Source organism: Tursiops truncatus, chromosome 1 (assembly GCF_011762595.2).
Source record: "Tursiops truncatus isolate mTurTru1 chromosome 1, mTurTru1.mat.Y, whole genome shotgun sequence".
In the NCBI taxonomy this organism is placed as follows: Eukaryota; Metazoa; Chordata; class Mammalia; order Artiodactyla; family Delphinidae; genus Tursiops; species Tursiops truncatus.
In genome coordinates this window covers 21709378-21734452 of record NC_047034.1, presented here as the reverse complement: position 1 = coordinate 21734452, position 25075 = coordinate 21709378, and the positions used below count along the sequence as shown (strand labels likewise).

Below are 25075 nucleotides of genomic sequence, written 5' to 3'. Positions count from 1 at the left end.
TACCTGCCACCGGAAGTGAGTGAGGAGGGCAGTATAGGCATTTCCTGTGACGCGAGCGCCTGGACTCCATTAGGCAGCAGCTGGGGGAAGAATCAACACACCAGGGAGCAGAGCGGAGCGGACCCGAGGACAGAGGCGGCAGCTGCCTCCGCTGCCGCCCGCCGCCGCCGCCGCCACCGCCGGGGCTCAGCCCAGCGGCGGGCCCCACGCCCCCGCAGCCGCCCCGCGGCGCCCCCCGGCCCGACCCCCGGGCCGCGCACCCCGAGCTGCCTCCGGGAGGGGGGGGGGGAAAGGGCCCGGATCCTCCTTCTCCCCCTCCTCCTCTCCCTCCTCCTCCTCCTCATCTCACCCCTTACCCTGACCCCTCCCCGGCCCCCCCTCACCCCGACCCTCTCCCCGGCCCCCGCCTCCCCTCCCCCGCCTCGCCCCACCGGCTTCCCACCACGGCCTCTCTCGGCGAGGAAACTCTGGCCTCCGCTTCCTCCTCCTCCGACTCGGACACCGGCGGAGCCTCCCCGCCCCCGCGGAAGAAACCCCGAGCCTCGGCGGCGGAGGGAGCAGGAGAGCCCGGGGCTTCGGCAGGCAGAGCAGGCCTCTCCCCTCCGTCCTCGTCGTCCTCGTCCTCGTCGTCGTCGTCCTCCTCCTCCTCCTCCGTGGTGGTAGTGGTGGGACTCCCCCCGGCTGCCCCTTCCGCCGCCGCTGCCGTCCCCCACCGAAGTAGCGGCCACAGCCTGGTCAGCGGCAGCATCATGCAGGCCAACGGGGCAGGAGGAGGAGGAGGAGGCGGCGGCGGCGGCGGCGGAGGAGGAGGAGGGGGCGGCGGGGGCCAGGGACAGACCCAGGAACTCGCCTGCCTGTCGGCCCAGAACGGGGAGTCGTCCCCCTCGTCGTCGTCGTCCGCGGGGGACCTGGCCCACGCCAATGGGCTCCTGCCTTCCGCCCCCTCCGCCGCCAGCAACAATAGCAACAGCCTGAATGTCAATAACGGGGTCCCCGGCGGGGCCGCCGCCGCAGCCTCCGCCACCGTTGCAGCTGCCTCCGCCACCACCGCCGCCTCCTCTTCCTTGGCCACCCCAGAACTGGGCAGCAGCCTCAAGAAGAAGAAGCGGCTCTCCCAATCAGATGAGGATGTCATTAGGCTAATAGGACAGCACTTGAATGGCTTAGGGCTCAAGTAAGTATCCCTTCCAGGCAGCTGGTGTGGACAGACCGAGGGACGGAAGCTGGCGGGAGGGGAGGGCGGGGGGTGGCTGGAAAGAGCTCAGGCAAAGGGAGAATTACTGCTGGGCCCAGGATACAGGAGGACGCAGCTCAGACAGGCTGACCGGGGAGGAGGAGCCCACCTGCAGGGAAATAAGGGGAAATCAATCAGTCTGACAAATTGTGTGGTTGGGGGTTGGGCAGGGGGCGTAGAAACCAAAAGAGTCACCCCTCCCCGTACACCTTCAGAGCGTAATTGTCTGTCAATAAAGACAGATGCGGGAGTGTGTCTGTGTGTGTGTTGGGGGAAGGGTGGATTAGAGCTGGTGGAAATAATGAACCTTGGAGGATTTGTTTTTCAAGGGTACCTCAGAGGCATCTTTGTGGGACACCTCCCCCCCGCCCCCAGCCATGACAGACAACCCAGGCAAACTACCAATCAGGAAAGACAATCACTTACAAGTGTTTATGGGAACTGAGGGGCTGGGATAATTTGGAAGGAGGCTGCTGAATAAATCTGATGGGAATAATGGAGTAAGTTACCATGTTGATGTCATTTAAAGGCCCTTGTGTGTGTACAAGAGGCCTGCCACTAACTTGTCTGAAATCCCACTGTAATACCAAGAAGGCGACTGCCTCTGAAAAAGGGACATCTGATCTGGTGAATCATTTATTTTCAAATACAATTTAGATGACCTTGTGTACCTAAAGTAGGGTGAAGGTAGACGACCTTGGCCCCAAACCCCCGTTTTGTATACACACAAAGGAAAACCAGGGGTGGTGGAAAGTAGGATTGGTGGGAGTGCCGTGGAGCTTGATGGAGGGTGAAGCAGAACCAGAGAGAATTAAGACTAGAGAACAACATGCAACAGTTTCCAGCTTCAAAGCATAGATTAAAATAAGCTCTTAGTATATTTTGGATTTATAGATTTGTTCTGGGGAGAGGGAGAAAAGAGCACTTTTTAAAAGTGACATAAGTATTTTGATTCTCAGGCAGATTATTGCACTGTTTTTTGCTGAAAAATAAATGGAGCTGAATAAGAAAGCATTGAAACATAAGCAAATATGTAAGACTGTTAAAGATTCTTAGATATCAAAATATCTGATGGAAGAAACCACATGTGGTGAATCGTTTAAGCTCTGAAAGAAGTATATCGAAGGAAGATTTCACTTTGTTCCCTAAGGAAAAGCATTTCCTAAATGCTAACAGAACATATTACTGAGACAAGAAGCAAGCTGACAGCAGCAGGAGGAAATAACTCGTGACTGTTTGGAACCTACACCATAGTAAATTTGCTATTTTTAGTATAGAGAGAAAGCGAATGATTTTTTGAGGCAGGATTTATTTCAGTTTTAAAGATTGACCTATTAGAATTTCTTTGCAAACATAATATCTGGATGTAAGGCTTTTACCTAATACAGGTCATCTCCATCACCTTGTATGTAACTAACAGTTTTTATCTTTCCAAATGTAGTAACGTGGTTAGTATGTAGATCATGGTTTTTCACTTTTTTTAACCGGTTGGTTAGAACACATTTTTAGAAATTTTATACTTCATTAAAGACATTAAATGGAAAAGGAGGAAGAATTTATTTTGATTCTGGTTTCAAGAACGTTTTTGACTTGACTAGATGTAAACCTAGGTGGCAGTTTAAAAATCAAGTTTGTTTAGCCAAGCACATCAAAGCTATTTATTTCTTTTTCCTTCATCATGAGGTTAGCTTAAGAACTTTTGCAACTGTTTTCATAGACAGTAGTTTATTTGGAAGAGTAAACCCTAAAGTTGGTCAGGTCTTTTTTACACTGTATCTCTCCTGCAGCCAGACTGTTGATCTCCTCATGCAAGAGTCAGGATGTCGTTTAGAACATCCTTCTGCTACCAAATTCCGAAATCATGTCATGGAAGGAGACTGGGATAAGGTAAAGTAGGGCATATAGAGCTGTGTAACTGCTGCTAAAATTGTATATTTGATGTGCATTTTGTGACATTTCTGTTTTTCTCTTATACCAATTTTTGCAGGCAGAAAATGACCTGAATGAACTAAAGCCTTTAGTGCATTCTCCTCATGCTATTGTGGTAAGAGGCGCACTTGAAATCTCTCAAACGTTGTTGGGAATAATTGTGGTAAATACACTTTTGTTCTTAGTTTCACATTTATGCTTATTTTAGTAGGTTATTGATAACTCTAGGCTTCTGCCTCTTATAAAAGATAAGGCCTTAACTTTCAAATAATTAAACTTGTAAACTAGGATGAGTGTTGATGTTTTAAAGTTTGAGTTTTATATTTTTAAAATCATGTTTAGTAAATGTGTCCTTTGAACCTTTGAGTTTATAAATTAAGCTTTTGCTAAATTATGTTGAAAGATCTTTATGCTTTTGGTACTGTTAATAGGAGTTTAATATTTATAGAATCAGGAATAAATTATACTTTTATTATTTAAAATACTGAATGTGCTGGTAAAGAAAACATGTTTGGGTGTATATATATCCATATAGCCTTAAGTAGCTGACACATTCATTATCTTTTTTTAAAACAAATCTTTGGGAATTGTAGTTAATTCAAACCAGCTCCATTGGTGTGCTCACCATTTTCCATTCTTGCATTCCAGTTGTGTGAATTGACAGTGTCCAAGTTTGTATAATAGATATCACTCTGGTGGAGGTTTAGTATGCAAATTTGACCATTGGGCTCTGCTTACCGGCCTTATTTCCTGACAAGATCAGTTTAGTAGTTTAATCTGTTAGCCTCTTTCATAAATCTTAATGAATCTTTTATACTAATAGGCTTTAATTCTTCAGTAGATGTTGGTGAGGGAGAGGAGGGGATGAGTTTTTCCTAAGTCCTTGTGATTGGAAACCATGAAGAATCAGCTGCTGGCTGCTGGCTTTTTAACTTCTAGCTGATTCATTTGTTGTCAAAAGCAGTTTCCTGTCTGGTGGGGGAGGGACAGAAGGCAAATAGGAAGTGAAGTAGGGAAATCAGCTGTTTGTTAAATATTAGTAAATGCCTGTTACATTTTGATTTTTTTTTTAATTGGGTCAAACATTAATCTTACTGCCTTTGTGTATAGACCTAATAGACTCTCCTGTTTCAGTTTTGGGGTTTTTTTTTAAAAAATCTTAATTACAAGAGTTTTCAAATTCTTAATATAATTGTTTACAAAAATATCCTAGAGAATGGACTTCAGGTGAATTAAAGGAGCAACCAATATGAACAAATACGGATTCAGTTAAATTGACGCTCTAGTGTTTTGTGGGTTGTTTTTTTTTTCCGTAAATACTAAAATTTTTAACTTATTATCAGGCATCTGATTCAATAGTAACTCATGGAATAATCAGTTCCATGGTAAATTTTTAAAATGAAAACACAGAAGTTAAACATCTATATTCAAAAAAGGATTGCAAATTTTCTAGTAATTAAATTTTCCCCAACCCATATGTTTGGGTTTTAAAAAAAAAAAAAAATACCTAAGTAAATTTTTATTGGGCAGTTTTTTGTAAATTGTTAGCCCTGACAGAATGGAAGGTGACCCTAATATAAAGACAATTACAAGGCCAAAATAAGAATTGGGTTTCCTTTCCCACTGGACAAGTTAACACTGCTTATATGGTGACAGTAGAGAACTTGCCCATGGACTATTTTAAAATAAGTGTGTGATTTCTTGAAGGATCATTATCCTTTTTTAAGCTTCATCCAAATTATATCTGTAATTTAGCAGTAAAAATTATTAATTAGGCACACTTTTTTTCTTATTTGTTTATAGTAATTTGAGGCTTGTGTATTGGGTTTAGATTATAACTATCTCATTAGAAATCGTCTTTGTAGATAATAAGGAGGAATCCTTTCTTTGTACAGCCTGTTCAGTCTGTAGAACATTCTAGGATCTAATAAGAGATGAAGATTAAATCTCTGGCTGAGCCTCACATCATCAAACTGTTTAGGTATTTATACACAGAAAGGGATTCCAACTTTATCTCACTTTAAACATTAATGAATCAATTGCTTTTAAAGATTCAGGTCAGCATTTTTTCACCTAATTGTGTTTAGATTTACTCCTCTCCCCCACTCCATCTCCAGAAGATAATCTAATGTAAACGTAAATTTGTCATAATACCTTAGAAGACAACTATTTGGCTTTTGTTTAACATAATTATTTTAATTGTATGCCCAGACACATTTGATAACTTAGTCTAGACTAAAGTTGTATTTTCTTTTTTAAACCTGAATGTTTCTATTGACCCAATCCACTCCCCCCTTTCAACCCCCGTATTTTTAAATGGTTTCTAGTCAAATGATACTAGGAATAGCAGAATTTTTTCCAGAGTTTCTGGAAGCTGAGCTTATGAATCAACATATTTTAGTTTGGGTTCAGATATTCTTAGCCATGTCTGGGGAATTTGGGTGGGTATTTGAGATCAATAACAAAACTTTTACATGTCTAAAAATGTCTGATTCTTATTTTAATAGAATAGAAACATGCTTAACAAAAGTGTTCAAATATTGATCTACAGAAATTTACTAGTATATTTTAAAGTCAAATAGGGAGGAGTTTTGAAAACCATGGTTTAAATATAATTCATTTCTACTTTCCTCTGAGTCATGATTTAATTGATATAACTTGGTTATAACCTTATCTCAGAGCTGGTCAGAACCACTGCTAAGTTAGCTAGGAGCTAACTGCCCTTGATAACCAGACTTCCTGTGTATCATAACTTCTGAGTTTCAGAGCTTCACATTGAGTTCAGTATAATTATATGGGAGGAAACAGTAAATCCAAATATTGGGTAGGGTGATGGGGGACAACGGCAGGATTTACCACGTGCACTATCTATCTTTCAAACTATCCTACCTAGTCACTTACCAATTTCAAGTTTTTATCAGATAGTAAAAGAGAAAAAATTACTGCTAGGCCCAAAGATGCTGAAACATTTTTCAGAGATCAGGAATGATCTCTTACAGAGGTCTAGTTAGGAGTTGGGGAAGGATACAAAGGAGAGTTTATTATCTCAACCTGTTTTCTTTTTTTCTTCATTTAAGAAGTTCATGATCTTTCAAAAAAAAAAAAAACCCATAGTAAAGCCCTGTCCCCACCTCAGCAAACTTCAGTTTTGCCTGATTCTTTAAATTTTTTCAGTACATAATTAACGTCTTTTGTGACAGATGTTCATTTTCTTGAAACTGTATTTACATTTTTGTGCTTTAAATTTGGGGAAGTAAAATATAGCTTTACTTTCTCCATCTTTATCATATGTGTCAAATACTTGAATACTTGAACTGATTTTTAGGAGAATAAACAGTTTCTCAACCAAATCTCTAGCTATTCTTGGCCAGTAGCTTATTAGTTGCCATGCACACTACCAGGAATTGGTATCTGTTTGAGGGTATTCTTTGTCTTAATCTGGATAAAATGACTCATAGGGAAATGTTCTTGCGCTGCTTTTATAGCATTCCATGTATATACAGAAATATGTGTGTATATTGGCTTCTCTCAAAGTTCTACTCTGCGTTCCTCTTCTCTCCTGCCCTGCCTTTGCTCCATAGAAAGAGAGTAACATGTTCTAGTAGGATCTTGATGGGAAAGTAAGGGGGAAATAGGAAATAGCAACTAGGGCACTGTCCCTACACACGTTGGAATGGGGAAGGTGGCGTGCATAGGACTTAATGATTGATACCCCCAAAGTTAAGACTTGCCCTGAATAAAAACAGACAGAATTTTCCCCCAGATTCCCAAATATTAAGAAAATTCAGTGAAGAAATTAAATACACATGCTGCCAATGGCATTTAAACAGAAAAATTCTGCAACTAAATGATACTCAAGTTTGATTCAAAAATCCTAGGTAAAGTGAAACTCTTAACATTATATTGATAAATGGAAGTATATGAACTCTTCATAAAGAGTTGAAGTTTTTTCAGAAGATAAAATGGTGAGAATATCCATAATAACTTTGAATATTTGATTTTTAGATTTTGTTCTATTTAGTCTTTTGTTTTTTGTCACCTGATGGACTTTAAAGTATTTTTTTTATTTGACATCTAGAGTTTAACGTTAGGTTACATGTGCAGTAACGTGTTTTCAGGGCATCTCGGTAACCTATTTCCGAAACATTCATTAGTAAATCTAACTTTACGTGTAAAATTTGTTAAGTGTAATTTTTCTAGTTATAGGAGCTTACCTCCTAGTTTGAAATTTTTTCTTTTGTTCTTTAGCTATCGATTTAAGATTCGATTATTACCAAACATAAGCAATGTATCTTGTAAAAGATGTATTTAAATGTATGCCTAACTTACATGGGAGGGTTTGTTTGGTTTACTTTCTCTAGAAACGATTTTTATAAGCTTGTAGGTTATGCGTGCCTCCCCAATACTCCCTAAAAGAAAATCTTACAGAGCAATTCGTTATACTCTTAATTTTGTGAATAAACGATAATTTCTCCACACCATTTTTGACAGCAGTTTATTTTTAATGTCTTTTAAAGTAAGCATCTTAATGAAGAAGAAAAGGCTGTCATTTGGGGTTTTCTTTTGAATGCATTTGGAATCTTTACCTCTATGTTCCTTGGAATCTCTAAGTATGACTAACATTTCCTGTCTACTAAATTTTCTACCTGCATCAGTTGACTTGCTCAAGTGCCACAAGTAACAGATTTGATAAATGAGTCCCTCCAAGCAGTGGTCTTTAATTAGGTTTAAGGTTTAAAAGAAATTGCAAGCTTAATATTCGTAAAAGCTCTTTTGTCTAGCAAAAAGCTGCTAAAACTGCGATGATCACTTTCAAGTCAAAAGTAAAGTAACAGAGTAAAGGAACATTAAAAGTATTAAAGCTGTACACATTTCAGAAAAAAACTAAATGTGAAAGGGCTTCACAATAAGCTGGAAATGGTTTGTCCTTTTGGGGGAAAAGAGTTGATAATAATTGTGCTTCATAGTGAAATGCATCAAGATAGTTACCAATACACAAAGACCTTTGAGTTCAACCTTCGATTGTTCAGCCTTCGATGGCATCCCTTTATTGCCACCTAGAGACAGTGAGTCCATCAAGCTCATGCTTGTCCACTTTAGTCATAGGAAACTCAGTACTTTGCACACCAGCCTCTAATCCAGTTGCTGGACACCTTTTCTTACCTTTGATAAGCCAAAATATGACACTTTGTAACTTTGACCCAGTGGCTCCAGTTCTGCTTTCTGGTCTACTTAGTCCTTCTTTCACATTGTGGCCTTTAAGTAATTCCTCCATTAACTGGTTTTTCTGCTGTCTTTTTAAAACTTGTTGCATGAAACCCCCCAACAGCCATTATAGAAGTCAGACTTTTTAAAAAGCAAATTTAGAATACTTGGAATAGTTCTAGCTTTTCACGCAAGAAGTAAAATTCTAGGTGAATGTTTTGAGGGCAGAATTAATTTTCTCCTGTGTTGATGCCTTGGTCACTAATGATCTTTTCTAATTTGAGATTATTTGTTCAAAGCAGACTTTTATTAATATGTGAAATGGAGCAATAGGGTCACATTTAACCTGCTGTGACCCTATTAAATCAAAATATTTTGAGTCTTTTTAAAGCTTTATAACAATTATTTTTAAAGGGCATAGTAGAATGGTTTCTACTGTTCTGTTTAGGCACAAACATTTTCTGAAACTTCCATCAACTTTTTTCCCCTGACTGCTGCTTTCTGTCATGTCAGAGGATGAAGTTTTTGCTGCTGCAGCAGAAGTACCTGGAATACCTGGAGGATGGCAAGGTCCTGGAGGCACTTCAAGTTCTACGCTGTGAATTGACGCCACTGAAATACAATACAGAGCGCATTCATGTTCTTAGTGGGTAAGAAAGCTCAGTTCTTAGCTCCAGGTTGAGGAAGGAGCTATTTTTATCAAGGTTACCATTCCAAAGTTGCATTTCTTTTAATATTTTCCCAAGATGTGAGTATTGCTAAATTCTTGGGTAATATTTGTCTGGGTAATTTCACTTATGTGTGTACAAACTATTTTTGTCATCCTAGGAAGCTTTCCATATTGAAATAGAGAGATGCTTAAGTGGGTGAAGGGAGAAGAAATATGTATTAACAGTGAAATGCCATTTCATGATCTTCTATAAAAGCCCTGTGGCATAATCTTCTATTAAAAAAAAGCAATAAAGTTTCTAGTGTTGATGCATACAGACATTTTTTTTTTTAACATATGCTTGTCATGTACCAGGTCCTTGCTAAGCGTTTCATAGACACAATCTCATTTTATCCTCGTGTCGATCCCTTAAATGTTAAGAGTGCCCAAACCCTTGGTTTTGGACCTCCCTCCCTTCTCTGTCTACACACACCTTCTAGGTGATCTCATTCTATACTATGCCTTCACATACCATCTACATGCCAGTGGCTCTTAAACTTACCCTCTCATCTGAACTCAAAGTGTATATACCTGATAGCCTACTTGACAGTCTCCATTTGGATGTCTAAAAGGTATCTCAAAGTTACGTGTTGAGAACAGAAATGCTTAATTCCCATTGTCCCTCCACCCACCCAGCCCGCACAAACCTGCTCCTCCTCTCGTTTTCCTCATCTTCGTAAACGGTGAGACCTTCTACCCACTTCTTCCAACAAAACACTTAAACCTCATCCTTGCATTTTTATCTTTTAACTGTGACAAGTATTGTTCACGTAAGGAAATGGCCCAGAAATGACAAGATGTCGAATTGACATGGTTTCTTCCTCTTAGTCCAGTGTCCTTTGAGTTATACCACATGACTTCCCATAAACAGACACGCGTTTGAAACCTTAGGGTATAATGTGTATTTTCAAAAGGGAGCAGAGCAACCATGGGTAACTTTTGGAAAATTCTAAAAGTAAACGATTTTTCGTAAAATTGATAATAACTCCCCAAAAGTTATTTTGGAAGCCAAATTTTTGCATTGTCCAACTTCTTTTATGGGGTTTTGTGAGTGTAATTACTTACATATTAAAAAGTAAGTTCTCATCAGCTAAGGCACTATATATTTAGTAAACAGCAAGAGAACAAGTAGTTCTGCTGTTGGGTAAGAGGCTATTACATTATTTAGATGCTAAATGTAATATGCTAAATGCAATATGCAGTTAAGAAAAGGAGGTGGTGATACTCAAGTTAACTGAGAGGTTTCTGATACTTACATGACCATTTATCAAGCTCTACCTATATACCAGGTAGTAGACCAAGTACTTCATATACTCCCTCTTATTTAATCCTCACTACCCTACTTAATACCCTTGTTACAAATGAGAAGAACAGATTGTCTGAGACCAGAGTACTAGGCGAAATAGCAGGAGAGTTACTTGCCAGGTCTAATCTCCAGGTTTGAATAATTCTTTCACTTCTTTTACTTTTAAAGCCTGTTCTTCTGAGAAGAGCCAGAACCAGGTCAGGGTCACACTTCCAGCAGGGGGCCCTCATGTATTCTCCAGAATCCATGAATTTAGCATTTATGCCTCCTTCGGCACATATAGTGAGTAATAAAACAGTTCCCAAATATTCTGCTTTGGGATCTCAGTACCTTTCACAAGATGACACAAGGATGATTATCCAATTATACCATTTCTTGAGTGGCATTTATGAAAAACTTTTGAAGGTATGTTGTTTTTGTTTAGTTAACTGAGTATGAGTATCTTTGAAGGTTTTTTTTTTTTTTAGTTTCGTTTTGTTTATTGAGGAGCAGTTAGGTTAGCATACTGGTTAAGAGAAAGTTCTGCAGCTACAATGCCTGGGTTCATTTTCTACTTTGCTGCTTAACCCTAAGCCAGCTACTTAAGCTTTCTGTTTCCTCATTTGTAAAAATAGAATAATAGTGTTTACTTCATACAGGATTGTTATGAACATAAAACGAACTAATATATGTTGAGTGCTTAGTTAAGAACAGAGCCTGGCACCCAATAAGAGCTACATATGTATAATGATACATAACAGTAAATATAAGGAGGCATTTTGTTAATAGATAGCATAACAATAATATCTACTATTCTATTGTTATATTCAGGTGCCAGGTTGTATTAATGAATTGGGTCCACTGTAGAAATTTCTTCCTGATTTATATTTCTTAGTAAGAACTAGATATCCAAAGTATAATCAGTACTTTTCAATTATGTTTAATTCAGAGAAAAGGGTTTGATATTTGGTGCTTTCTCCTGTCATATTTTTAGGTATCTGATGTGTAGCCATGCAGAAGACCTACGTGCAAAAGCGGAATGGGAAGGCAAAGGAACAGCTTCACGATCCAAACTGTTGGACAAACTTCAGAGTAAGAGTCTTGAATTTTGATGTTTCTGTATTTTCTCTTAGAAATGATACTACGAATCAATTAGGAAGACTTGTGTCTAGACATACTCTTATCAAGTGGTTATGTAAGAGGAGTGAGGGGGAATCCATTAAGAGGCCCTTTATTTATTTATTTTTTTGATAGGTCTTTATTATTTTTTTTAAACACCTTAATTGGCATATAATTGCTTTACATTTTTATGTTAGTTTCTGCTTTTTAACAAAGTGAATCAGCTATACGTATACTTATATCCCCATATCCCCTCTCTCTTGCGTCTCCCTCGCACCCTCCCTATCCCACACCTCTAGGTGGTCACAAAGCACCGAGCTGATCTCCCTGTGCCATGCGGCTGCTTCCCACTAGCTATCTATTTTATGTTTGGTAGTGTATATATGTCAGTGTAAGAGGCCCTTTAAACCAGAGACTTCAAATTCCACCATGGAGTCTAAGAAGCTAACTTCAGGAGTCAGTAACAGGATGCTGGTCCCAGAGCAAGTCTCCTTTCATTTCTTTTATGTAGTGATGCTCCGCTTAAGATTCTGTTTGGGGGAGAAATGCTGTGGTTAGAGGAAAAAACATGTAAACCACAGCTTTAAGCCACAAGTGTTTTAGATAGAGGGAGACTTCGTTTTATTGCTCTTCACTTTATTGCGCTTCGCAGATAACTGCAGTTTTTACAAATTAAAGGTTTGTGGCAACCCTGAGTTGTCAAATGATAGTTAGCATTTTTTAGCAATAAAGTATTTTTTAATTAAGGCTTGTACATTTTTTTTAGACATAATGCTGTTTCACACTTAACACACTACAATGTAGTGTAAACACAGCTTTTATATGCACTGGGAAACCAAAAAAATATTTGTAACTCGCTTTGTTGTGACGTTCCCTTTATTGCGGTGGTCTAGAACTGAACCCACAGTATCTCCGAGGTATGCCTGTTTTTTGTTGATTTCAACAGTAAGGCACAGATTTCTTTAGGTAAAATGTTTTACCCTCCTTCCAAATATTTTATATAACTTCCAAATTAGAGTAGGGGTTTCATTTTTGCCACATCTTTATAATGAAAGACCATCTTTCCCTCTGTGGTTATACCATATTCTGTGTTTTCATGTTGAGGTGGGAGTGGAGATCCTAAGAATCAGAAGACCATGTGGTTGTGGAGGTGTAAGCCTTGAAGGATTGGAATAGATTGGTATCTATAATCAAAACTCCAGTTATATTCCCTGAATTTTCACACTATCCTTGGCATTAGAAGCAATTTGATGGGACCTGGAACTTGTTCCAACATTTTGGCCCGCTCTTCGTTAAGTGGGTATTTTTCCTATACTTGCAGTGATGCTTCATCTCCCTCTGGGACACAGTTATCTCTAGATTTTCTTTTCATCATCAGTGCCCTTTTATTTTTTGCTGAGTTGTTGTTGTTGTTCTAGGGGATCCACATGCAAATTAAAGCCCTCCTGCCCAAGTGTATTCCATTCTAGTGGCAACCTAGCTGTAGGTGCTGACAGATATTCATGAAGCTTACATGTTATGTCGCCCAGAACTGCTCTATTTAAGGGCATGGTATTATTACAGTAAGGGCAAGTACAGCAGAAGATGAGTCAGATGTCCTAAATAAAAGTAAACTGTTTTGTTTTTTTAATTTTAATTTTTATTTCTCTTTTTAAAAATATCTTCTATTAAAGCCTATTTACCACCATCAGTGATGCTTCCTCCACGGCGTTTACAAACTCTCCTGCGGCAGGCGGTGGAACTACAAAGGGATCGGTGCCTATATCACAATACGAAACTTGATAATAATCTAGATTCTGTGTCTCTGCTTATAGATCATGTTTGTAGTAGGTAAGAGAAAAACTTTTTACATTCTAAAGTAGGCTAACCTTTTATGGTCTCACTTATGAACTTTATTAAAATGTTTTTTTAGAGTTTTATCCTGTCACCATAAAACAATTCATGTTTGCTTTAGCATTCACAAGTACAGCTAGAACTCTTGAAGTTGACAATTAAGAGAAATTTGTATATGTTTATATAGGAAACCAGTCCTTGAGAACTGAAGCTGCAAAGCCTGTTTTGCCTTTATTTGCCTGTGGGTTTGGTTGGTCATTTTCTATATCTGGCCATTTTTTTAAGAATTTGTAAGTGATACTGTATAAGAATGCCAGTGATTGAAGTGTTTACTGTCCTTGGATGCCGGAGATCACTTAGTGATTTTTTTTTTTTTCCTGGACATTATGGCTGTTTTAACTATAGCCCAGATTATTTTCTGCTCGTAAAGGTCATGGAAATACTTTTTTCATAATGAAAGTTCTGCTTTTTAGTTGAAAGTGACCTTTCAACTAGACATGTTTAGAGCAACAGGTATTAACTTTCTGGTTTGGGTTTTATCATACCTACCCATCTACATAATTTTAACTTTGAAGAATTCGGGCTTCACTTTAGATGTTAGGAGTGTTTTGAGTAAAAAAGTCCCTACTATTTGAACAATGATCTCCAAAATTTCAGCAGAGCTTTAATTTTTAAGATACTGAAAAACAAATTGTGAAATCTTTCAAACTCCAGGAAGAAAATTATTTGGGTCTGGTGAACCAGACATAACAGCTGCAGTGCACATGCTCAGTTTCTTTTATCAAATATCCTCAGAGAACTACTGAAAATAACATGCATAGGAAGAACAAAAATGTATAAGTATGAGAGCTTTGGAAAAACAAGGAATTTCTGAATAACTACAAAACTCATATATGTGTGCATACATGCACTGCGATTTAAGATCATCGTTTACTTGGGCATAAACTACTTTTAAATGTAGTTGGATTCTCACTTCACCCTCCCCCATTGCAATTTAAAAAATAGTGATAATTGAACTATTGGCCATAAATTACTTAAGTCTTAGTTATCTTAAAGTATTGGATAATTACGTGGTGTACTTAAAGAAAGTGATTAGAGATCTTTTTTCCTTTATCCCTTGTTATTCTTTAACATTGTTCTCTGATTTGCTTAAGAGAATTTTTAACTCTTTTCGTTTAAGTTGAATAGAGGTAGGAGGAGATAATAGATTAAAAGGCTATCTGGTTTCATATTTTATAGTTCCTTTAGGGAATTTGAGATCAATGTTAAAATTAAGGCGATTGTGAACCCGAATTTTTTTTGGTTCATGAATTTATTGGTGGTGGAATACATTGAAAGGTATATATGGTAGACTTCATGGTTCAGGAGGTGTCAGTAAGCTGAGAGCTTGCCTTCCTGTTTGGAAACTGCAATGTTATGAGCACATGACCTACATTTTTCTTAAGTGCTTTAATTTCTATACCAGTACCTGTGAAAGTAAATGATGGACAGTATTTAGTCTGACTTTTTCCAACCCTCAGATCAGGGATCAAACTCCTATAAACCTGCATAGAAAGCACTCTGAAGTGTTACGTAAGAATGAAAGAGTTCTTGCTCCTCAGAAATAACCATTGACGATTGGAAGGTCTTCCCTGTAATCTTCTAAAAACAAAACAAAACTTTGATTCTGTGCTCTTCCTGGTTATTACTGCCCATGCCGCCCCCCGGCCCCGCGCCGTAGAGCTAACTTCCTAAAATAGTTGCCTTCCTTACTACTTCTTCACCTTTCAGATCTCTGTAGTATTAGGGTTTACGCAGCCAACACAACACCAGAACTGTTCCTAATGTTAATAAAGAACAACATCTTTATTAAATCCAATGGCTACTTTCCAACCTACATCTTAGCATTTCTATAGCATTTGACTGCTTTGCCGTGAAGCTTTTCCTTTTTCCAGACTCGGTTTTACTCCTGGCTACTCCTCCAGGAAAGAGGCTCCTCCGCTTTCCCTGTCCCTTTAATAAGTTTGTGTTCCAGAACTATGTTTCTTTTCTCACCCTACTCTTCCTGTTTAGGTTATACTTACATGATTCTAATGACCCCTAGGTCTGGGCTAGAGCTACAGAACTATCTCCTAAGCCTTAGACCTTAATACGACAATGTGGATATTACTCAAGTACCGTAAGTGCAACATCTCAAACAAGAATTTCCCTCTCCTCTCACTTATCCCTGCAAAGTCTGTTTTTCCTATTGAATTCCCTCTCTCAGTGAAAGGCTTCCATCTACCCAGTTTCTCCAAGGAGTCAGCCTTGACTTTTCACTCTGGGGAGACACTAAGTGGGGAGATAGATGTCAGGCACTAACTAAGTCAGTATATATAGTCTTTAGAGTGAGTTGTGCCCTTTATTGCTGAACTGGGAAAATAGAACCTAAATTTTATGTAATTGCTGGTGTTCCTGACTCATCTGAATGTCTTCAAAATAAAAGTTGATATTTTTTATTGTTTGTTTTATTCCCTTTTAGAAACTACATTTTAGCACTGAAACTAGAAAACTGTATTTTCGGAATTAAATCTTAGCATTTAAATCTAAATACCGGCCTTCTTTAATCTCTGGAGAATAAAGAATTGATTATGAAAATATGAACTATAACTTTTTTTTATCTTGATCAGCACTGAAGAAATTTCATTAGATTGTATATTATTTATATTTTTCACAATTCATGCATACATATTTTTGGTGAAATTTGATCAGTAAGGGACAGGAATTTTCTTGTTAAGTAATTCTGTGGGATTTTTTCCACCAGCAAACGGTGGAAGAATATTTCCACAGATAGCTGCTTATAAGTATTATTTTTTAGTAAAGGATCATAAAATATTTATAGAGTGTTAAGATTTATAAAATGTTAAGGTTTAAAATGCTTGATTAAAATGCTACTTTTCTTCAGTTTGATTTGGGAAGGTACTGATATTTTTAACAAATCTTAAAATTTTAAATTTACTTGAAAACAAAGACATAGCCTTTTAATAAACTAGGGGTTGTCAATTAGTCTTTTTAAAAGATTATTTAAGTAATAATAAAATAATGACAATTTAAATACCACCTTGACATTCAGATACAACTGACTGTCAATAATCTGGTTGCCTTGCACCCTGTAATTTTGATTATGAATCATTCCTTCCTTAAGAACATTTTGCTGCTCTGATTTTAGATATATCTTCATTCATGATCGACTTTAGCCATTTGAATTATTGTGTATTTTATACCTAGATATAAAGTGTTTCTCACTGAATAAATATTGACTATTACCCATAGGAGGGGGAAAAATCATTTTTGATTTAGAAGTACTTATTTGATTGAAATTTTATCCAGCAGTGTCTTGAAAAATATGATTTGAAAAATGATATTTGGAAAGAAAACTGACCCTGGAGTCAGCCATAGGTTTATAATCCTAGTTCAATTATTTATCAGTTTTATATATGTTAAGTTACTTGCTCTCCTTGAGCCTCCTGAAAATGGGGCTATTACTTGCCTTGCAAGGTAGTTTTGAGAATTAACGCTACTGTGTGTAAAGCATGTAGCGCAGTCCTTGGCATCTGATAGGTGCTTAATAAATGTAAACTGGAATTGACTATGTTTCAGTTCAGATATAGACTAATATTTTAATATTAAAGCAATTTATAGTTAGTCTAAACGTTTAAAGCAGTCTCCAAGTAGCCAACTGCTAAGGTACATTACCATGTGTGCCAGATAAAGAATGTTAATTTAATTTACATATTGCCAGTCAGGCTGGTGAATTGACAGAATATGTTCTTAAATTATAGATTGGTTGGGGGAAAAAAATAGAGAAGACCATTTTTTTAAAACAGACTTAGAAGTTACCCATTAACGTTTAAGTAACTTTTTTACAATACAGATCTGTACTGTCCCAACAGTAGCCATTAATTACATGTAGCCATTTAAATGTAAAGGAAAAGTCATTCAAATTAAAATTAAATGAAAAAAATCTAAGTTCCTCAAGTGTGCTAGCCACCTTTCAAGTGCTCACTAGCCACATACAGGTAGGGTTATCAGATTGGACAGTACAGTTATATAACGTGGGTATTATCACAGAAAGCTCTATTGGACAGTCCTGATGTAGAAACTGGAAAAGGATAGAATGGTTTTTAAAAGTGAGTGCTTAATGAGAATAGTCATTCTTAGGATAACTTTATCCTCTTTAACTTAGGAAAGTTAATCATAGAATTCTTTACCCTTAATGTATAAAAACTGCAACTTACAAAGTACTGGCTAAGCGTCAGACTCAGTCTAAATGCTTTACATTCATTATCTCATCCTTGTAAAAGGAATTCTATAACGCAAGTACCCTTGTCTGTCTTTATTTTATGGCTGGAAAAATTGAGATTTAGAGAGATTAAATAAGTTCCCAGAATCACAGCTAGTAAGTGGCCAGGATTTGAACCTAAGTCTCTCAGACTCTACTGCTCCCATTCTTAAGGCTTTACTCTTGACCACTACAGCCTCTACCATGTATTGCTCTTCTCCTTTGCTGTCCCCAAAGTAATACTGGTAATCACTTTTGAATAGCTGTTACATTCCAGCAACTTCAGATGTGTTTCTCATCCTTATAGGAACCCTAAGAACCTTGTTACGTATATATTCATCTCATTTTATAGATGAGAGAACTGAGACTCAGAGGAGTTAAATGACTTGGCAAAGATAATAAAGCTTGTGACCCAAAATTGTCTGGCTACAGTGCCTGTTCTGTTTGTTATGCCAAGTTGCTTTTATATAAATGAAAATGTACATTATTTCTTCTAGAACAACCTGATGCCAGCCCACTTATACAGACAAACATGAAGCCCTGGTTGTTAATTTTTATTTATATGAACTGACTTAATCAGACCAAAAATTCTCTTTAATCTTGAGGGCGGGGGGAAAGGATAAATTGTAAATTGAAGCAGACTTTAGGTTACTGATTTCCCCTGAGATTGCCTGACTAATGTTATAATATTTTCTTTTTCAATATAACCAATATAAATGTGATTCTTAGGATTTACAAATGCATTCATATTTTATTTTGAAAGTTTTTGATCTTCAAAGAAGTTTCATCAGTTGTTTAACCTTTTTCATTATTATTACTCTTAATCTATTTTAAAAGGATAATTATTTGTGGACTTATTTGTTTTAGGAGGCAGTTCCCATGTTATACTCAGCAGATACTTACGGAGCATTGTAATGAAGTGTGGTTCTGTAAATTCTCTAACGATGGCACTAAACTAGCAACAGGATCAAAAGATACGACAGTTATCATATGGCAAGTTGATCCGGTATGTACTCCAGTATGAATGTTTAGATTGCAAAAAGTAGTTTTTAATCTAATTGATTGAGTACATATTTTTAAAGTATGTGTATATAAGTAGCATTCTTTTCCAAGAGCATTTTTTGTCATCTTTGTCATGTCTTATCTCTTTCTGTGTTGTTTAGGTAATATATACAGATTAATATTATCAAAATTGTTGAGCGTTATGTGCTAGGATTGTACTTGGTCTGTGCGTGCATTATCTAGTTTTATCCTCTGAATAACGCTGTGAGATTCTAATATCTCCTGTTTTCCGATGAGGAAACCTAGATAAAAGTTAAATGCCCAGGCCCTCACAGCTTATAAATGGCAGAGTTAGACTTAAATCCAGGAATACTTTTACTCCAGACCTACTGCTCTTAATGTCTCTGCCAGTTTATCTTTGTTAATACTTGATTTACAGATTAATACAATGTCCATTCTGTCACAGGTTAGAAAAGACTCGTTACCATTTTGCCTTCTGAAACCCTTCATTATCTTCTGTAATTTGTGGAACCTCTGTTAAACACCCCCCCCATTTCTCCCCCCCCCCCCAGTGATACATATGAAAAGTATTGTATTCTGGATTTAAAATTCTAAGTTCTCTCTAAAATTAGATTTGTCTTTGTTTATAACCAGGTGACCTACAGATTTGTAGAAATAAGTGTTTCCATTTCTTTCAGCCAATTAAACATTTATCGAGCAATCAAGGAAGTACGTGACTTCCAATAGGTTAGGGAGATGTATTTGGTATAGGAGTCATTCACCTAAAATGAGAAATTATAAGTAATCTTATTTTAAAATTTAGAATTAGAATATGATATTAGCCCACAATAAAGTTTTGAACTCTTATGTTGAAAAAATAGAGAAAGGGAGCCATAAAAGGAAATATTTTAAAAAGAAGAGAATCAAATTTGACAGCATACATCAATTCTTGTGTACCTGCACTATGCTATGAATGAAGAAAGGTAAATAAGATCTACCCTTTGTCTTAAATAAGGCATTCTTTCCCTTTTATTGTACCATGTACTCCTCTGGCAGTCTGAACCCTGTGGACCCCCTCCTCAGAATAATGTTTTTAAATGCATAAACCAAAACACATAGGAAGCCCAAGTATATATTATATATTAATTACAAAGGAAACCCAATTATATTGAAATATAGTTATCAAAATAGTACAGATACAGTATAGTAATAATGCTGCTTTTTTATTAACATATTCAGTAACAAATTCTAGCAGCAGATCTGATAGCTATAAGAATTTTGAATTAGTGACAAGCATAAATAATATTTTGAGATATCTGCAACAACTATAATATGATGTGAAAATATTTGAGATTTCCATTATTAACAGTCACCTAATATGACCTAATATAATACTTGATACTACCTTGCTTGTTAACTGCCTGCATTCAAGATTGAAGGAAATACTGAACTTCAGTCTGTGGTTAGTGAAAATAAAGGTGTGCATTTTCAAGTACAAGGACTGCTGCTTCTATCCCTGGATGACTCCTTTAGATCTCAGGTTAAGAACCTCTGTGAAAGGAATGCACAGTTTAGAAAGGGGAATTACATACATTGAAATAAGAATCGTACAGTATATGTAAAGTATTGTGAAAGCACCAAGTAGCTTCACAGGTTAGGAGTACCTCATTTGAGGCTTGCTGTGCATAGCACAGGTAGAGACAGGAAAAGGAAGAGAGGGACCTTCCCTTCCTTTCTCCCCACCCCCAAGTAAGAGAATAGGATGACTAAGGCAAAGCGTGGGAAACATGACTAGAAAAATAGGTTGGGATCCAGTCATAGCCTTTGAATACTATTATGAGGAGCATTTTTGTTCAGTAGTTATTTGCAAGATGTCTGAAAAGAAAGCAACAATATCAAAACTTTTTTTATTTTGTTTTTTCTTCTAGCAGCAGTGTGTAAGAGTTCCTTTGGTTTAGCAAGTATTTATTGAGCACCTGCTGTGTGCCAGGCCTTTTGATAGAGAGAAGTCACACTGGGCTCCTGATAATATAGTGTACTGGAACTGGAAAGCAAGGGAAAGTTAAGACAAGTTAAGTCTTGGGTGAAGGAGAAGTAAATAATTATTTAGGCAAAACCAGTTACACCTGGTCCTTGTGTGAAAGATAATGTGGCTGGACATTTGGGCAAAGAGATTTTGTAGACTAGGAGATGAGGTTAATGAAGTAAGTAGCAACCAGGTCGAGGAGGATCTTGCACACTAAGGAGTTCAGACTTTTATGCCAGTGTTTCCCAAAGTGTTTCTGTGAGAATACTGCTTAAGCAAGATGTTAATAGGTGTTATATGTAAAGGGCTTTTATGGCCAGATTAGCTTGGGAAATGCAGAGTTAATGCTTACATTCATAGACTTTGGTATCATGATATTTTATTCTGTCAAATACTATTTGAAAAACTTCTTAAGAAAATTGGTGCTCTTTTGGAACATGTGTTTTTTGTGTGTGTACTTTTTTTTTTTTTTTTTTTTTTTTTTTTGTGTGTGTGTACTTTTAATGGATAGAAAAAAGAATGTATAGAGAACCTTAAGATTTCAATTGATGTGATTCCAATGCCTAGTTTCTTTTAACAGGTTTTCTTACCTTTCCCCCAAAAAGGAATTTTACCCATTCCCCTGCCCAAAATCCAAGCAAAGTTAAGTGGGTTCCATGAACACAGTATTACCACTTGGAATATCTTACTATAGAGATATTGTACTTCAGAAGATACAATATTAATATTCTCATTTGTTTTCAACTTCTTCTTTTACAGTGGTCCCCAACCTTTTTGGCACCAGGGACCGGTTTCGTGGAAGACAGTTTTTCCATGGGTGGGGGCGGGGGGGGAAGATGGTTCAGGCGGTGATGCAAGCGATGGGGAGCGATGGGGAGCGACGGGGAGTGACGGGGAGCGGCAGGTGAAGCTTCGCTGGCTCACCCGCCGCTTGCCTCCTGCTGTGTGGCCCGGTTCCTAACACGCTGCAGACCAGTGTCGGTCCAGGGGTTGGGGACCCCTGTTTTACACCGTTGTATTTTTTAATTAATGTGCATGAAACAGTTTTTGGTATTTTTTTTATTGGAGTGTAATCGCTTTGCCATGTTGTGTTAGTTTCTCCTGTACAACGAAGTGAATCAGCTATATGTATACATATATCCCCTTCCTCTTGGACCTCCCTCCCATCCCCTCGCCCCATCCCACCCATCTAGGTCATCACGGAGCACCAAGCTGAGCTCCCTGTGCTATACTGCAGGTTCCCGCTAGCTGTCTGTTCTACACATGGTAGTGTATTTATGTCAAACATAATCTCCCAATTCATCCCACCCTCTCCTTCCCCACTGTGTCCACACGTCCATTCTCTACGTCTGCGTCTCTCTTCCTGCCCTGGAAATAGGTTCGTCTGTACTATTTTTCTAGATTTCACATATATGTGTTAATATACAATATTCGTTTTTCTCTTTCTGACTTACTTCACTTCGTATGACAGACTCTAGGTCCAGCCACATTTCTACAAATGATCCAATTTCAGTCCTTTTTATGGCTGAGTAATATTCCATTGTATTATATGTACCACATCTTTATCCATTCATCTGTTGATGGACATTTAGTTTTTGAGTTAAACACTTCTGTAGTAGTACTGTTTGTCATTAGTTTAGAAGCAAATCTTTGTGTAGATCTAAAGCACCACTATGAATGAAAGTTTGTTCCTAGAAGATCTTGAACTAGTCCAAAAGAATTGACTTGCTTATTAAATTATGCAAGCCACTTTGACCTAATGATACTGTGATAAAATACTCCATACCTATTGTCATCTTCCCGAAGAAGAATCAGAAGTAATTACATTGTGAACTGTTGAATTTTGTCAAACAAATTCCCAGTCTTGTTTTAGCAGGCTAGTTCCAGACCCATTTCTAACTGCTTGTGGGTCATCACCATTGGAATTTCCCCGAGGCTCAAAACTGGTCTCCATAAGTCTTTAGTCTAGCCAAATTCCTGCTTCCTCTATTCACTGTCTGTATCCATCCTTATCCCCTAAAACAGAAATTTAGAGGTTGTCTTTGAACATTTCTTGTCTCATCCTGTCATGTCAGTTTTACGTCCCATGTATATTTTGATCTGACCTCTTTCAGTCCTGACCATGTTAGTTTAGGGCCTCATTTTTTTGTCTTAACTATATGGCTGCTGTGCTGGCTCATTAGGGGTGTCCTTATCCTGTGTCTCTTCGTTCTGATTCATCTTCCACACTGTTGTATGAGTTCTGTTCCTAAAACCAAGTATATTATATATTCCCAAGCTTAAAAATCATAAGTGGCTCTTCACTCACAGGATAAAATTTAACCCTTTAGCCTAAAATAATGGTGTCAGGTTTTCCAGTCTTGTCACTTCAGTGTTTGCACTATATATAGTTCATCCTGTAAAGCTTCAGAGTCGGGCACCTCAGGTTCCCTGGTATCAACAAAGGCAAGTTTGTAACCTATCTGAACCTTCAGTTCCTTCCCTGAAATACAGGGGAGGAGAATTAATACTTAACCTTTTAGATTTATGAGGTTTAAATGAGATATTGTTTGTGGATAGTGCTATTACTGATCAGCACTAAATAAGTGATAGCTCTGCTGGTGGGAATGTAAAACGGTTCAAACACTTGGAAAACAGTTTGGCAGCTCCTCAAAATGTTTAGCACAGCGTTGGCATATGACCCAGCAATTCTACTCCTACGTATAGACCCAAGAGAAATAAAGACAGGTCTGCACAAAAACTCATACATAGTTGTAGCAACATTATTCATAATAGCCAAAAAAAGAAACAATCCAGATGTTGCAAAATACAGTGTAGTCATAAAATGGAATATTATTCAGCAACTAAAAGGCATAAAATACTGTTATATTCCACAACATGGATGAACCCTGAAAACATCATGCTAAGTGAAAGAAGCCAATTACAAAAGACTTAGATGTTGTATGATTTCATTTATATGGAATGTCCAGAACAGGCAAATCCATAGAGTAAGTCAGGTTGCCAGCGCTGGAGGGAGGGAGAATGGGGAATAACTGCTAATGAGTATGGGGGTTCTTTTTGGGGTGATGAAAATGTTCTCAAGTTAGATAGTAGTGATGGTTGCACAATCTGTGAATATACTAAAAGCCACTGAATCATATACTTTAAAAAGGGTGAATTTTATGGTAAGTTATATCTCACTAAAACTGTCTTAAAAAGGAGGGGGTTAGCTTCTATTATACCTGTTTTCAGTTTCCTTGAAAGTCTCATAAGGACAAGGTCTGTGTCATCTTTATTTCCATCTAGCATACAATGCCCTTGTGTGTAGTAGACGCTTAACAGATACTGCAGCAAGAACGAGTCTTTATGAAGCAAGCTGTTAGAGCTTCAGTTGCGGGGGAAATTGGTGAAATCTGTGGAAATGTCCTCAGATTTAAATTATATTATCAAAGTTCATCTTCGCAGCTATTTAAGTTCTTGGGACTTTAGGAATTGGAGTTAACTAAGTTGTCTTGTTTTCCCTCCTAGGATACACACCTGCTAAAACTGCTTAAAACTTTAGAAGGACATGCTTACGGTGTTTCTTATATTGCATGGAGTCCAGATGACAACTATCTTGTTGCTTGTGGCCCTGACGACTGCTCTGAGCTTTGGCTTTGGAATGTACAAGTGAGCAGATTTCATCCTTGGTTTAGTCTTTAAAGTATAGTCATACTGCATGTATTCATTATAACTTTATTCATGATCTGTAGACCAGCATCATTCAACCTAAATTACCATGAATGTATCTCTTGTAAAAGATAATTCGTCAAATGGAACCCAGGTGTCCAGATTTATACTAAATTTAAATATTATGTTGAGCATAGTAGCATTTTTGAAAGAATGATCAGCAGGTATTTTTAGGGATGTTGTACTTCGTAGTGTATAATTTGTACTATTTACTGTAGTACTTTGTACCTCAAAAAAGACTTTACAGTTGTTTTACAGTTGCACAGTGGTACACGAAACTTACCTTTCAAGTGTGAAAATATCGACATTATACCAAATTTTCCATTCTGATGGCAATTGCACCATCTCCTTGCCTATATTTAATGTTCCAATCTCGTTTAGTAAATTTAAATTATGTTTTCAGTACTTATTATTAAGGGTTTTATTACGGTTTCTAAATGAAAACTTGAACACTTTATCTAGGGTCCCATCCCATTAGAAAAACTCAGCACTGAGTTCACTCCATTATCTACAGACTCTATTTGGAAACCTTGTAGTTATCATTTAAAATTATTTTTGGGCTTCCCTGGTGGCGCAGTGGTTGAGAGTCCGCCTGCCGATGTGAGGGACACGGGTTCGTGCCCCGGTATGGGAAGATCCCACATGCTGGAGCGGCTGGGCCCATGAGCCATGGCCGCTGAGCCTGCACATACGGAGCCTGTGCTCCGCAACGGGAGAGGCTACAA

At 37.8% G+C, this 25075-nt stretch overlaps 2 protein-coding genes across 7 annotated transcripts in view; one reads left to right on the top strand and one right to left on the bottom strand.

Annotated features, from left to right (window-relative positions):
* The window catches only part of CNIH3 (cornichon family AMPA receptor auxiliary protein 3), a 283620-nt gene extending 283393 nt beyond the window's left edge, over nt 1-227 (bottom strand). The window contains exon 1 of one of the 4 annotated variants that reach the window (XR_012330064.1): nt 4-227. The gene's annotated coding sequence lies outside the window, so the exon portion shown is untranslated. The remainder of the gene's footprint in view (nt 1-3) is intronic. The other 3 variants (XR_004525071.2, XR_012330067.1, XR_012330068.1) reach the window with 3 other exon arrangements.
* A 66-nt stretch (nt 228-293) lies between these two features.
* The window catches only part of WDR26 (WD repeat domain 26), a 42834-nt gene continuing 18052 nt past the window's right edge, over nt 294-25075 (top strand). For 2 of the 3 annotated variants that reach the window (XM_019920386.3, XM_019920388.3), the window contains exons 1-8: nt 294-1174; nt 3022-3121; nt 3222-3326; nt 8882-9018; nt 11357-11454; nt 13155-13311; nt 18482-18620; nt 24150-24290. In XM_019920386.3, the coding sequence (XP_019775945.1) occupies nt 750-1174; nt 3022-3121; nt 3222-3326; nt 8882-9018; nt 11357-11454; nt 13155-13311; nt 18482-18620; nt 24150-24290 (1302 nt within the window). In that variant the 5' untranslated portion in view covers nt 294-749. The remainder of the gene's footprint in view (nt 1175-3021; nt 3122-3221; nt 3327-8881; nt 9019-11356; nt 11455-13154; nt 13312-18481; nt 18621-24149; nt 24291-25075) is intronic. The other variant, XM_019920387.3, reaches the window with a different exon arrangement.